Source organism: Phragmites australis, chromosome 21 (assembly GCF_958298935.1).
Source record: "Phragmites australis chromosome 21, lpPhrAust1.1, whole genome shotgun sequence".
NCBI classification, from domain to species: Eukaryota; Viridiplantae; Streptophyta; class Magnoliopsida; order Poales; family Poaceae; genus Phragmites; species Phragmites australis.
Window position 1 is genome coordinate 6528650 of NC_084941.1, and position 15418 is coordinate 6544067.

A 15418-nucleotide genomic window follows, 5' to 3' on the forward strand; every position below is an offset into this window, starting at 1 on the left:
AACGTACGGAGTACTATCGAATTTTCAAGAGGCTAGGGCAAGCTCTAAACCGATCGACAGACATGACCGGGCAAATAGAGAGAAAGAGAGCAGGTCGATCGATCATTGACACGGGACTGATCAAGCAGGTGTTGGAGGCAGTGACACTATTGCACGAAGCACGGTAAAAGGAGCAAAACACACGCGCATGACACTATTGCAGCACAGGAGAATCGCGTTCCATCCGTCTGGAGCTCCAAACATGTCGCGAACAATCCATCGGCGTACAGCTTTGATGGAATCGCCCGCACCGCTGACGCGCCCCTTCGGGAAAGACAGGGACACATCGCCCGTGCACGCACGCACGCACTAGTCTCCAGAGGCAGCCGGTCCGGTCATTGGTCAAGCGTCAGTACCAGAAGAAGCTTGTTTTACCAAAAAAAAAAAATAGCTTTTTGATTGATCTTAGAGGGCCGTGAAACAATTAATTGTATTAAAATACGTACCTCAATAAACTAACATCACATATATATATATATATATATATATATATATATATATATATATATTATATGTTTGTTTTTAACAGTAATTTCTTACTTTCTTCTTCTTAGATATTACTAAGAAATAAAAGATTGGAAATGGCCTAACATCTATCATAATATAGGACGACTATGGATATGACTAGTTTTTTGTGCTCATTTGCTTAGGTCACTCGCGAACTCAACCTTGAAAAGTACATGTCCTACAGTACGGATTCAGAAAAAATTGACGGCATATTATATATCATATATACTGTATCACAAGTATAATAAAATTAAGATTTAAATTAAACAAAATACAATACAATTTGTTCACAACGCTACCCGTTTAGGTTCGATTCTTGACCGGACATATGTGTCTTATCGGGGTTTTCCCCTTTAAGATACATATGCGTGTTCAATGATACTGCACATTTTCACGTATTGAATATCTTAGCCTCGAAATCCCTTCTCAGTGTGTGTATGAATATGGACGCATATATGTGGGTATTGTGCGTCCTCTTTAAACCCTCTAAAAATAGTTGATCATCCATACAATTTCTCAACTTATTCTTCATAAAAAGTAATAGCAGAAAATACTCTTTCGACAGTCATTATAGTCACCAGTAGAAGTAATACCAATTTGAAAAGAAAATATATCAAGTTGTATGTCAAATACTTTTGTGTATGAATAAGTTTAACACAGAGCTCACCAAAATTCTTTAGATTATTGAACCTACTATCACTTCTTCTGTCAATAATAAAGTTATTAAGTTAGAAAGAAAGTCTTATCAAATCTACACTTGAAAATTCTTTGGAATAAAACTTAACAATCAACCGTAAATAATTTGAATGTCATTACTACAGGTCAAATTTGAAAAGCTAGGTCACCTTAATCACCTTATACTATGAAAAAATAGCCAGTCATGTTCTTGGTAATGCAAATTGAAGCTCTTGTTTCGGTACAATGGTAATCGAGGTTATACATTAGTTTTGCACAAAATATTCCATGCACAACATAAAAACTGGATCGGAATACTTTGAGCTTCTAATCAGATAGCGGTGTTCAATCGCCAAAATCTAATTTAGACAATTTAGCTTCGGTTCATAGCACGGCTTAAATCACTTGGGATTTTTATCTACCACTGGTGGGCGTGCTTCTTGCCGGAGGCAGCAGGGCGACGCTGTCACGTGGACCGGATGTTTGGGCGAGGACGCTCAGCGCGACGGCGGCTCCGGCTCTCCGCGACTGCTGAGCGACGGGACGAGCAATCGAGTAGGCCTGCAGCCTGCAGGGGCGCAACTGCTCTGGCTAAGCGAGGCAGCTCAGCAATTGTAGATGGGTGGGTGCCGGGTGCGTGGGCGTGAGGGTGAGCCGGCGAGGGGGCGCGGTGCGGAGTGGATGGTGCGCCATATGCTGCCACTGCACAGTCAGGGAGATGGACAAGGGAGACCGCAAGCGGAGCTGCGGAGGCAGAGCATATTGTTGCGCAGCGAGGGCATGTGCCATCGTGGGTTGGAGTGCACATGAGCTGGACTTCTTTGCGCTGGACTGGATCCACTAATTTCTAAAATTTTTGGGTGTTCCCGGACCCACCTGGTGACCATATTGGATTCACCCCTGATGGCCGCCTATACTTTCTGATTCTTGGTATCATCTTACTGCGCACACATCATCAAGTTTTGCCGAGGTGAGGTGAGGTGAACTCTCCTACAGCTTTGACTGGCTAGGGGAGAGTAGTTCCATCTAGCCAGCCTAAGTTGAGTCCTCCCTCCTCCCCTCCTACAACTTAATGAGATCTCCGGGGACATCATTCTTCTGCGGTCTCATGTTTTATAAAATAATATTATTTTATTAGAAAATTGCAAAAATATAATTTAAAATGAAAAATTGTAGATATAAATACCAGTTGGCACTCTAATTGCCGATTAGTCCCTTGTTAGCTATCTGATAGTCTATCAACATTCGATATGCCGACAAGAAACCTGTCGGTATACTAATTGCTGACAATTCCTATATCACGTAGACGATATTGAAAGGAAAAAATCACAACTTTTTTATAGAATCTCGAATAAAGATGATTTTTATATGAACATTGTACATATAGCCGGTATCAACAACTTTACGATTAAGCATTTTTCATTTGAATCCATTTAAACTCCAAAAAATGGCTAGAGATTTTAGATCATTTAACTGATTCAAATGAAAAAGTACTCAACTATAAAGTTGTAGATATCATCAATGGATACATTTTTCTTGTAAATATAATCTTCATCAAATATCATATGAAAAAGTTATAATTTTTTTTAGTAGCATCAATGGGACACATGATCTGTCGACAATTGATATACCGACAGGTCCCTTAAGAATTACTTGTTGGCATATCAAATGCTCGATAGGATATCGAGATTGCTAACAAGAGACTACTAAGCAATTGAAGTGTTGACTGACACCTATATCTGTAATATTTCTAGTTTGAATTATTTTTTAAAAATTTCTAATAAAATAATATTAATTCAAAAAAATATTTTTTTAATCTTGCTGAGGCGGAAGAGCTGCAGTTGGTCGGCGGCTAGGCCAATCTTCTCGAATCACAACTGTAGAATCCGGCGTTCTACATGATCAACTACAAATTTTAGGCCTCACGCTTGGACTCAGTCCACAGGAAACCTAGCTATGAAATTCCCACGTTTAAACTGAGGCCTTAAGTTCTAAAAAGAAGAAGAGGGACATGAACCTAGGACAACACACCTAGCTCTTTTAGTAAAATGTTACCTGGGTTCTATTGTCGGGTCTTCTCTAGAGTTGAAGCATGCAGGAACAAGTGCATATCCATTTTCTGTAGTCATAGGGAATCTTTGGAACGCACGATTTAAAACACATAGTAATAGGAAAAATGCTGGAATTTGATGCCACGTATAGTTGATTCGTACATGAACTAAAAATAGAAGAGTTGTGAAAATAGTTGTTTGGATGCTCTTCGAAGAGAGTGGGAGAGACAAAGACACATTGTGCTTCGGACTTCAGAGTAATTCTTCGAAAAACTTCACTTCAAAGCGACTCTTAACATGAGGTTTGACCACATGTTTAGAATCCTCATAAAGGTGGAGGAAAAGTAATGAATCTTTCAAGCAATCCTATTTTCGAAAGGCTTCTTATTCAAGTCCTACAAAATTCCGTTGAAAAGTCTTTGTTCCTTGGAGACCTTAACACTTTGTCCACAAAGCAGCCCAACAACCATGGGAACCGTATCACCTGGCTTCATGGTAGTTCACTGTATCGTGAGGCGTTAGATCTCAAATGAACAGATACGATTTATACTACAGTATGTGAACAGTAATATTACTATAGTAGTTAAGATATGGTACTCTTTCTGCAGTGTTTGACATTAGTTACTGTTCATCACCTCATAAATTATTATTCATCTCTGACTTAAGGGGGGGGGGGGTAAAATAAGAGCATTTGGATCCACAACCATGGCCGTAGATAGGTTATAAGCAGGATACGATATTGAAAAATCTTACCTCTGACTCCAATACCCAATCTAAATGTTCCATTTCGCAGACCTCAGATGCCCAAAATTCAGGAAAGAATCAGGGCTTTGGAACTACTAATCAAGCATCTCCAATGTGAAATCGGTTTCCTTCAACTATCTCCAACAGAAACTTTAAAAACTTATCCCTATAATATTATTATAATATTTTCTAATATTATTAAAATACTCTTTATTTTTTTTATCTTAACAAACAGTAGTTATCCTATTTATTAGCTTCCATTACTTCCATCCTGGGAACAATGTTGCGGACGTCTATTTCTTCCAGCAAAGTTACGTTATTCTCTCTCCACACCGATTCACTGTAACAGTCGATACAGCATCTCTAAAGCACTTTGTGGGCAACATCAAGCAGCATCCTCACTAGCTCCTTCACTGTAGCAGTGAGTCTAGCCTTAGAGCAACTCCAACCGGCTGCTACTCCCTTCCTTATCCTAAATTTTAGCAAAAACGGCAAAAAAAAATCTCTCCAATCAGTTCTCTATCCAACTTCCTATTTTTAGACTCCAGATTTACTCTATCTTGCTCCTCACATCTAGCAAATGAGAGAGGTTCACTATCCACTGGTATTGCTCTTACACAGGTGAGGAGATGAGAGGGAGAGAGAGAGCAGGTGAGAGCTGATAGGTGAACATGTATTGTAAGAGTAGTTACCACACAATCACACATATTGTAAGAGCACTTACCTCGTAAGCACATGTGTTATAAGAATTTGTAAAAGTAGTTACCACATAAGCACATACGTTATAAGAATAATTACCATATAAATATACATGTTGTAAGAGCAGTTGTCATTCAAGCACATATATTTTAAGAACAGTTACCATATAAGCACACATATTGTAAGAGCAGTTATCATATAATCACATACGTTGTAAAAATTTATAAGAGTAGTTATCACATAAGCAGTTGAAAATATAGTCTAAAAATAATATCGTTTAAATATAAAACTGTTATTTATTGACTACAAGATATTAATAAAATAGAGGTGAGTGATTATCAGAAGGTAAATTTAGAAAATCGGTTAAAGCACCTTAAAAAGTAAGGAAAGAAATCTAGATTCAAAAGAATAGAGAAGAAAAATAGAGAATTAGTTAGAGTTGCTCTTCCATCCTTGGTTTGCCTCTTCCTGGACATGGTTGCCTTTTCATGAGCCTCCTCACCACGGCGCCACTGGATGCCGTTAAAGAAGCCATTGGGGAAGCTTTGCATGTCACATCATCTGTGATGAATGATCCCGTCAACCTCCAGCGTACAAAAGGAGCGGCCCTCTTTTCTTTACCATCTACACCTTTAACGATCGTAATACTGAAGTCTACTCTACTTTTAACAAAAAGATTCAAATGTACTCCCCTCCTTCATTCTCAAACTGTTTTAAAATGTCGATCCATAATCGAGGACGACTTAACATTTTTTGTCATGTAAGCCTGTTGCGGCCCTCTACTACCTGCCGAAGGAGCAATTTCTAGTACATACTACACATCTGACAGTGAAGTTCCGACACAGGGACACACAGACAGCCACCTGTCAAATCGAGTCACATGGGTGCTAGTAGCATATACGGCAACCGTTGAGGAATGGTGTTGTACTGTTGTCTCATATCCCTGATCCGATTTCCATCCTCCCGGCAGCAGATGGGGGACGCGGAGAAGGTAGAAGATGTCAGTTCCCTCCAGTTCCCACGAACACAAATAAGAAGAAACACACAGAAGACAACTTACGTAGGTGGAACTCAACTCCTGTTATCCTCCATTATGGAGGCACACAATTTCATTAAATAAATGAAAATCCTCCTGGAATATTTTTGGTATTTGCCCAAAAAAACCCCTTAGAGATAAGGTTCTCAACACTCGAGCGAATATCGTGACCAACTCATGCCTCATTAAAACTGTAAAAAATATAGTGAAAAAATAGAGAAAGAGCACATAATTACTGCCAATGCATTGCACTTCCTCGTTAAAAACTTTATGTTAGAAGCTTCAAATGTTAACTAATTATAATTGTCTAGAGTAAAGTGTTTCGAATTTTCATGATGCAAGAATAAGGGACACAATTCAAGGGCGTTCTTCCCTAAACTCTCTGCAAGTCTCTAAGTTGTCACAATCTTTTCAACACATCTTGGGATGATATTTATTGATTGAACTGGAATTTCTACTTGGATGAGTTACCTTCCCGGGACTACTCAGAAGTGGTCTAAAATCTTGACTAGATGACCTACCTTACTTGGAGACTTAAGTTATCACTAAAGATTGAGGCAGTCTGTTGAGATGCTTTTCTTGATCAAGCTAAGTTTCTTATACATATATGAATCCCTAGGGATCTCCTAAACACTCAGGAGTATACGGTCTTGTTCATAAAATCGATGGTTTACCGATAGTCGACACCACCAAAAGCTAATAAAGCATGTCTAGGTGAGTTGTAAATAAATAAATAAGTTTGTTATGGCATCTCCAATAAATACTCTAACAGACCATCCCTCATAACAATATTATATTATCTCATAATACTATTACAATTCTCTTCATTTTTTATATCTTTAGCTTCGGTTACTTTCTCTCTCTTCAGCCCATAATCAGCTTCGGTGAACAGGAATGCGGCCCTCTCCCCCTGCCACATTTTTGCCACCCCTATCTCTCCCCATTTTCCTGTAGCGAGCGATGCCGGCGTTGCTAGCTAGAGAGCTGATGCGGGACACCTGAAGGAAGCAAATGAAGTGGATAAGGCAGCAACTAGCAAGGAGGACACAAGTTGGCCGTGCCTGCTGAAAGACCTGTAACCTAACCGAAATAACTCAAATAATTGATCAATGAACCAAACTAAGGTCTTTTCGACCTAATCAAAACTCTCCTGTAATGGCTATATATATGTAGTATGTACGGTTTCTCATGAAATCACGTTATGCATCTCTCTCTCTGCAGGTACCGACGGTGCGCGAGGTGGTGCCGTCAAGAGACAGGGTGGCCGTACACGGGCGACTATTTCTTGCATCAATGAAAGATATTTTTTTAAGCCATCAACGAAAGAATTGATCAGATGCCTGCTAGCTAATTTGAAGGGGTAAGTTTTGGTTGCATGTGTGGTCAAACTATTAAACTTTAAACATCAATTACTGTAATTTTTTATATCGAGTTTGTACATTTGAAGATGAAATGAATAGATATGTCCCCGAAATTAAAGTAGTTACATTACATTATAACTTTGTTATATTTCATAACTGATAAGCATATATTATAATAAAATAGTAGTCAAATTAAATTGCCTTTAGGGACTTCGTCCAACGTAGTGCATACATTTAGTCTATTTTAATTTCAACTAGAAATATCACCTCAACTATTTAGATTGATCATATGAAATTACAGTATGATTTTGTCATAAACACTCTTATAGGAACATAAATTTATGGTCAAGTTGTAGTCCGAGGCGTTTATTAATGTCCAAAAGAGGGAACGTTAGTTCTAGTCGAGGTTTTGCCATTTATATACATAAATTATAAATAGTTAAACACTGGAAGTGTGTTTAATTTTGAACTCTGGAACTTCACAGAAACAATTCATTTCGGGCAAGAACTACATAAAAATTACATATTCCTAAACGGAGTGGAAAGATGTTCACAGCATGGTTCTGAACTGAAATATACAAACAACTACACTTAGCAACTTATAGGATCATACTGTTTACGAATGTAAGTACTATATGTTTAGCTACAGTTTTGCACATAAATCTTATTTATCTTAATGAAAAGGTGTTTCCCTCAAGAAACGAGACACGAATGATGTCGAAGTACGTACAGTCTTGAGTAGAAAACTCAACCTTAATCTGATCTAAAATAAACTTCAACCATATATATATATATATATATATATATATATATATATATATATATATATATATATGTGTTGTACATGTCAACAATAGCAAGCAATTAAAAAGTGGAAATGGGACTACTATGTTGTGGATATGTAGAGTCCTATACTTCGTGTGCCAACTGCCAACTAACAAAGACCCCACAGAGATAGAACTGCACCGTCACTGAAAAGATATCCCTAAAAGAAAGCTCAAATGATGCTGTATAGATACTGTTCAAACTTCAAATGCACTCCAATTGTATAGCTCAAAGCTGAATAGTATGCATTTTATAGCAATATGTTGTGGGAAGCGACAAGAGATCGAGTGTGTGTATGTGCAGTAGCTCAGTTTCTGTTGGCTGAGAGTCTGGGAGACTGACACTGGGGTTTTCTCTCTTGCATTTAACCCATGGACAAATGGCCACAATGCTAGGGAGAACACCCCGTTGGCAGCTAGCGAGATCCTTGCAAAAGCTTTACAGCCATGCTTCGATTTGATGTGAGGGAAGCAGTGGGATGGGCATGTACTGGTCAATCGTCTCTCTTTTTTGGGATCAACAGAAGCACCAATAAAGGAAGAAAGCAAGCAAGCATGCAGTCTGGCTTAGATGGTACACTCCTGTTACACTGCAGACTAACTGCCAAATACACTACACCGCACTAGTCTTGTTTTCCTCAAATACGAGGCTCTATATGTGCTTGGACTTGCATTGATCACTCCATGTATAAACCACAAAAGCTAACTTACACATTCAACTCGGAATGATGCAGCAGGCAAAGCTTAGGCAGCCTGCAGCAACCGGACAAAACTTCTACTTATAGTCTTCTACCTACTACCATAAAAAGCACAAAATGTATATGGCAGTGAGGAAGGCATCCTAAATAGCGACCAGTATAAACTTTGCAGACAGAAACACAGACTGCACTCACAGACAAAAACAAACGGTACTGCTACAAACTGAAGGTCCCGTAGAATGTTGCATTCATGAGAAAATTAGGTTCTTTTTTTTTAGGCTCTTTTCTTTCAACGTTCCATCTCCTAGCTAAGGTAGTGTTTCCTATGTAAGGTAGTGTTTAGTTAGCTAATATTTAGCTAAGGTAGTGTTTCCTATGTAAGGTAGTGTTTAGTTAGGTAATATTTAGTTAGAGAGTGAAATAAAACTATATATATGAAGATAAGATAATTTTATTCATATACATAGGATAAAATAATGGATAAGATGAAACAAATCTATTTTAATACTTTGATCTTCCCGTCAGTGTCACATTTAAAATGAAACGACTATATTTCACTAGTTTTTAAACGATTGTGTCTCGAGTCTTTAAAAAGTATTTTCTAATTCCAAACTATTTCATCTCACTCCTCTCCATCTAAACAGTTTAAAAACAAAATAAATCCACTTCATCCCATTACATGAACATAAACCAAACACTTCCTAAGGCACCGTTTGGATCAAAGGATTTTCACAGGAAAAACGAAACAAACCAAAACGGTGGAAAGGAAGACGAGCAGAGCGTTTGGAACGAAGGAACCGAGCAATCCCTTTCCTCTGGAATACTGTAGCTCGGATGAATTAGTTATTGATTTTCTCGCATTTTTGATTCGGTCGGTTACCGAGCGGTTTGGCTCGGTAACCGCTCGGTTTTCTCGATTTATCGAGCGGTTTTATCGAATTTCAGCGCAGTTCAACAAAAAATCTAAAAAAGGGTTCAATCTTGTAAAATCAATAACTAATTCATCCGAGCTTCAAATCAAGTGAAACAAATTTTGTTGGATTCCTTGTAACATGATCTACATGATAAAAGTATTTATACTCATAAAAAAGTTCAAAATTTTCTGTGAGAAATTTTATTTGTTAAACCAAGGTAAATGCATAGTTTACTCTTTGCTAATCCAAAAATCATGAAACTAATTTTGTTAGTCTTCTTACATGATCCTATATCTTTTAAAAATATATGAACTCATGAATTAGTTATTGTAACATGCATGATTGTGTAAATGTGTTGCGACTAGATTAATTCATAACTGATCCATCACACCTTAAAAATTAGTGAAACCACTTTCATTAGCTTATTTATATTATGATTTACGTAGAAAAAATAATAGTAGACATGAAAAAATTAATTACAGTGATTTTTCTTAACATATTCACTTTATGCTTGTGAACTTTGTAAAAATCATAGAGAATTTAATAAAACTCTAAATAAAGTGAAATCAATTTTAAAGGTTCTCTTAAAATACGTTTTATACAAGAAAAATATGTGTTTGCATGTTACACTTTTCCTTAACGTGAGTTAATAATTGAGCTGCACGTTTCAATTTTTTTCAAACTTTTTCCCTATAGAATATGATGCAAACGACATTATTTTTGAAATTGTTTTTCACAGAAGTTCTTAGAATTGTGTCTAGTTTTTTTTAAGATTTGTTTTTGAATTTTTTTGAATTTTTTTTATTTTTTCGAATTTTTTGAATTCAAATTTCGGTTACCGAGCGGTTTTTGAAATCGGACCGGACCGGGAAGGTCGGTAACCGCGATTTTTTGAACCCTGCTCCCACCTATGGTTTTCTCTTCCTTCGCGTAAGCCGAGGCAGACGTTGCAGCCTGTGATGGCGCGATGCCTTTCGATTTCAACCTCGTGGGTCGTAGGACCGTCGCTCTCCCTCCAACAATTGATCTCTAGTTGCTTAATCCGAACAACCCAAAATTTTTACAAAATTTTTATTACTGTGTTTTAGATTCACATAGTTTTTCACTTTTTACTCTATCATATCCCTATATTTTCACCATTCCTTTATTTTGCATTCCTTCTTTCCAGCCTAAGCATTCCAGCTCCTAGCTCTATTAAGCATCTAGTTTTAGTCTAAGAAAAAACATGATGAGTCAGCCAAACCACCCTCAAGATAGGTCACCCAAACACCCTCTATGTTCAGATTGCTCCAGCTCTACCAATTTTTAGAGCTAAAGATAACCAGCTTTAAGAATTCTTCTAGCCAACTAGACCTTTAATAAGCTGTTTTCTTACTATTTTTTTTTTTTGCAATATCCTATGAAATTTATGCATTTCAAGCATGCCATAAATTAGCACTAATACATCAAACAACACATGAAGAGCATAAACTGATCTCATTATCCTCAAATTCGGCCACTGAACACACACGAACCAAACCTTCATGATTAGAAGCTAGTAATCTGCTTCTACTATATATGCATACATTCCAGTCGGTGGTCTCCATGGCAGGCACCCATGATGACCAGGCAACCCTAGCTACTTATGGTATGAGCAATACAAGTACCATAAAAAGCAATGCAAAAGAGCCCCAAAAGAGCAGCAGCAGAAGCAGCCTAGCAGGCTAGCACACAGCATCGCCATCGCTGGCTGCAGGCCATGGACCTTTGAATCCATCCATCCTTGACCCTCATCAGCAGTACGTTGATTCCAAGCGAGGACGATAGAAGCTGGCATGACTCAACGCATCACACCACCTACTACTTGTGGCAAGAACGCAAGAACTACAAGAACATCACACCAGCTACCTGATCTACTTGTTGCGAGAACAAGACGATCAGGTAGAGAATAGATCAGCAGCGAGAAACAAGCAAGAAAGAATCATAGAAGGTGATTAACTGCACCGAATCGATTAAAACAAGCCATGGAGCTACCAGATGGCATATCATCACAAACAGCATGAGGAATTACACAGGGAGGAGCAGGCCAATTGAGGAAATTAATCACCAGCAAATAGTAGTCATCAAGTTGGGAAATGATCAGAGAACTGACCTAATTAAGGAGGCAGTAGCAGTGCCAGTAGCGATAATAATACCAGTAACAGGCATGAAAGAGGAAGTGACTAACTTGTAGCAGTAGTCCATGAACTAGTCGTAGCTAGACTGCTAGAGTAGCTAGGGATTGTAGCAAGAAGAACTCGCTAGAGATGGTGGTAGTAGTAGTAGATGAGGAGCTAGCTAGAGCCTAGAGATCGATGGAGGCGAGTAGTGCACGCGGCAGCACACATGGGGCGCGGCCGCGTGGGTGGGTGAAGGCGCGCAAGCAGCTCCGGCGTTCTTGGACATGGATGGTCACGCCGCGGCGCCGGGCGGCGGCGGCGGAGGCAGGTGGTGTTGGCCGTTGCCGTCATGGGAGGAAGAGGAGATGACGGCGGCGGGGACGGCAGGGTGCGCCGCGGACTTCTTGCGCTTCTTCTTCTCGTAGCTGACGCCGCGCGCGCGGGACTGGTGGTCGCGGACCTCGCGGAGGTAGAGCCTGACGGCGCGCGCGCCGAAGGGGTTGTTCTCGGGCCGCCCGCCGTTCTCCTCGTAGGCGGCGCGCAGCCTGCCCACGAGCGCGTCGAGGCTGCCCCACGCCTGGCGCAGCGGGCACGGGCAGGGCGCGGGCGGCGCCGGGTGGCCGAAGAAGGGGCACGCGGGCATGTGCACCTTGGTCTTGCCGAACTGGTCGAGGTAGCGCAGGAACTCGAGCACGTGCGCGCCGCTACACCGCGCGAGGGAGAGCGGCGGGCGGTGGTTCCGCAGGTACTGCCCGAACGTGTTCCAGTCTCGGCGCTTCTGCGACTCGTACCGGCTCGGCGACGCCACCGCCCCCGCAGCCGACGACGCCACCGACGACACGGACCCCGCCGCCGCGCCACCGCCGCTGTTGTCGGAGTGCGGGCTGTCCGGGTGCGGCACCAGGTCCATCTGTTAATAACCAACCAAGAACCGAGACCAACTGATCAGCAAGCAGCGATCTTGAAAGCGTCAGAAGCAAGCAGAGATCTATCTATCGAGGACTCCGTGTGCGCGCCCGCGCGGTGGCTTCTTGGGGAGCTGTGGTCCTGTGAGAGAGAGAACGCCGCACGCACGCGCCCCGAGGGTATAAATAGTGTTCGCGGCCACTACTACTCACTCACCTCACTTCACCTCGCTTTGCTCCCTTCTTCTCCTCGAGACGGACCTAGCCGCCCAGCCAGACCGGAACGGCCTCGCCTCCAAGATCGCCGGAGATCACGCGAAATAGACGACGACAGATCGCTCGCTCGCTCACCGCATGCTGGCCCTCTTTGTGAGGAAGCGGGAGGTGGGCTTGGGGTGGAGGGGGAGGGAGGCGGGAGGAAGAGGTTGGGGTGAGTATTAATTGGAGAAGGGGAGGCCAGAGCAGCGAGGGCCGAGGGCGATGGGGGAAGGGCCGGGGAGGAGACAGTGGGCAGTGAAAGGTGATGTGACGGGAGGAAAAGCAGGTTTTTTTAGCGAGGGCAGGCGGAGGGGGGGGGGCGGTGACCAGGGAAATATCATTCATCGGTACGGCGAGGGTTTTAAAATCTGTTTGCTACACCGACAAGCCGGGCGGGGAGCGGAGGCGGCGGCCGGGGGCGGAGGAACTCGGCGGATGGGTCTGCCGGCGTCGGTCACCGCCGCAGGGCCGGGGAGTGGTGATTTGTGTGTTGCTGGCAGCTGATTGTCGGTGTTCACCTACTTGAATTGTGACCGGAATCGCTTCGACTTACGGAGATCCACCTGTGCTTTGGTGGGATCTCGACATGTTTATCCTTTTTGTGCCTTGTGTCTCTGATAGAGGTTCTAAAAAAAGTTTTGTGTGGGAATTTTTTTTGGTATAAATTGCACCACGCGGTTACAACAACTTGTGTGGTGGGTGCAGCTAACGATTGCTCAAATGATTCATATAACTTGTTTAAGTTATGCATAGCATATCAATATCTCACAACGTGGCATATCTATGCACGCATGGCGCTGATTTGGCATCACGTCATCCGCTTCACCTTCTTCCAATGCTCAAGAGAGTAAAACAAATGCTCAAACAATAAAAAAAACTCGGAACTGGGCAGATTGAATTATTTTTATCTCTCACGGATTAATGACATACGCACCAAGTTTTCCTCCACTCGGCAGGCTTTTAGAGCTTATCCACAATTTTTCTAAAATCTGATGAACGAGAATGGAGGATACAAATCAGAACAAAGAATTAGTGGATTAATTCATGAAGAGTGGAAGATCTTGAAGTTTTTTCATCTTGATTCTCCAATGCTATCGTCTATCTTTCGAGAGACAAGTCTATGTTCCACTATACATCCCTTAATGAAACGTACAAATTCGCAACTAAAGAATGGGAACGAGATGAAATAGAATCAATGCTGGAAGATTTTGTTGTGTGGAGTCAACCATTTTAAATTTTGGTTACAAATTGTTTTTTATATATTGAGTTTGAATATTTAAAAATAATACAATTAAATTTATCTTAAAAAAATACTTCCATAATATTACAATAAAAGTAGTACTAATTAAAGTTTTATTTCGAGGATCATGTCAATATCACTTAACTATGTCTCTTTTAAGCACAGTTCGCCAGAATTGAAAATATACATGTTGCTTACGTAGTACGGCCCATGCAGGAATTCTCGATTTCTTCAAGGAATTGATTATTTCATGTAAAAGTCTTGCAAGACTCAAGTGAATTCCTACGTTACAAAGTACAAATAACGGACCCTAATTAAAAACATAGTTTAGGGCCAAGGATATGATGGTAAGGAGAAAAAGGACATGACAAGCGGACGTTTCTCCTATGTACACTCCGTGTATCTCTCATTTAAGTGCGATCTTTTTTAATAAAGCAAGCTTTATAATTTTGTATGAAATAGTGTTCCGGTCTCTCCATAGGAGTAACACACGTAGCCATTACATAGAAAAAAAGAAAATAAATTAAACTAACAGAAAAGATTGAAACTCTATACACAAAGCAACAGAAAATCTCAAATCGAGCTTCAATTCAAAACCACCCTGCACTAAAAAAAATGCTTGATCTGAGTTAAGTAGTTTTAACCCACCTTAAACAAAAGTAGCTAGATTTAACTCATCATTATCTGGGCCCTAGCTTGCTAGCTCCCAACAGTGCAGGTTTCCCTTTTGATGGAAAGCTTGATCAGGGCGCAGCAAGACCCACGGGCACGGTTCGCTCCCCTCGGAAGTGGTCTTTTTTGGTTCATTGCAGTGTTTACTATTCTCTCTTTGACTCGTAGGACAATGGCTACTGCTCACTGCCGTGACCAATCATGGACGCCGCTTGCACACACAACAGTAGATGCGACTATGATGAACCAGTGCACCTTTGTGGGTATTGTTCTGGGTCGATTGGTAATCCCATCTTGACTATATACATGTAGTGTATATATACCACATAAAGTGAATTCATGCATCACTGTCTAACTCTGAAAATATTGTGATCAAATGTTTAATAGGCACTTTCGACCAAACACACGGGTGCCAATGAAATGGTTAATCAAATAAAATTACGCGCACAACCACTGATTTAAAATGGGGAAATTAGGTAGAATATAATTAACGGGAGAGTATACCTCGATAATCGGTGAACATCATGTGTTCGTCAAGAACGAAGGGAGATCCTTCTCTCGAGGGTTGCCCATATATCCTAAACCTTCATGGTTGAGATTATGGATTTAATAAGCACTACCGATTCATATTAGAAGCAAAGACATGTAGCCTCGCTC

The 15418-nt window shown here is 40.8% G+C and overlaps 1 protein-coding gene across 2 annotated transcripts; it reads right to left on the reverse strand.

Moving 5' to 3' along the window:
* Positions 1-10984: 10984 nt before the first annotated feature.
* On the reverse strand, positions 10985-13120 carry LOC133902953 (protein G1-like5). 2 transcript variants are annotated; one of them, XR_009907171.1, is made up of 3 exons: positions 12809-13120; positions 11680-12596; positions 10985-11440 (listed from the first exon to the last, which is right to left on the reverse strand). XR_009907171.1 is itself a non-coding variant. In XM_062344281.1 (2 exons), exon 2 carries the CDS (start codon positions 12594-12596, stop codon positions 11979-11981), a length of 618 nt encoding a protein of 205 aa, XP_062200265.1. In that variant the 5' UTR covers positions 12809-13120; the 3' UTR covers positions 11506-11978. The 2 variants fall into 2 exon arrangements, 1 of the variants encoding a protein (XP_062200265.1); XM_062344281.1 differs by lacking the exon at positions 10985-11440 and having other exon boundaries at positions 11506-12596.
* Positions 13121-15418: the final 2298 nt, after the last annotated feature.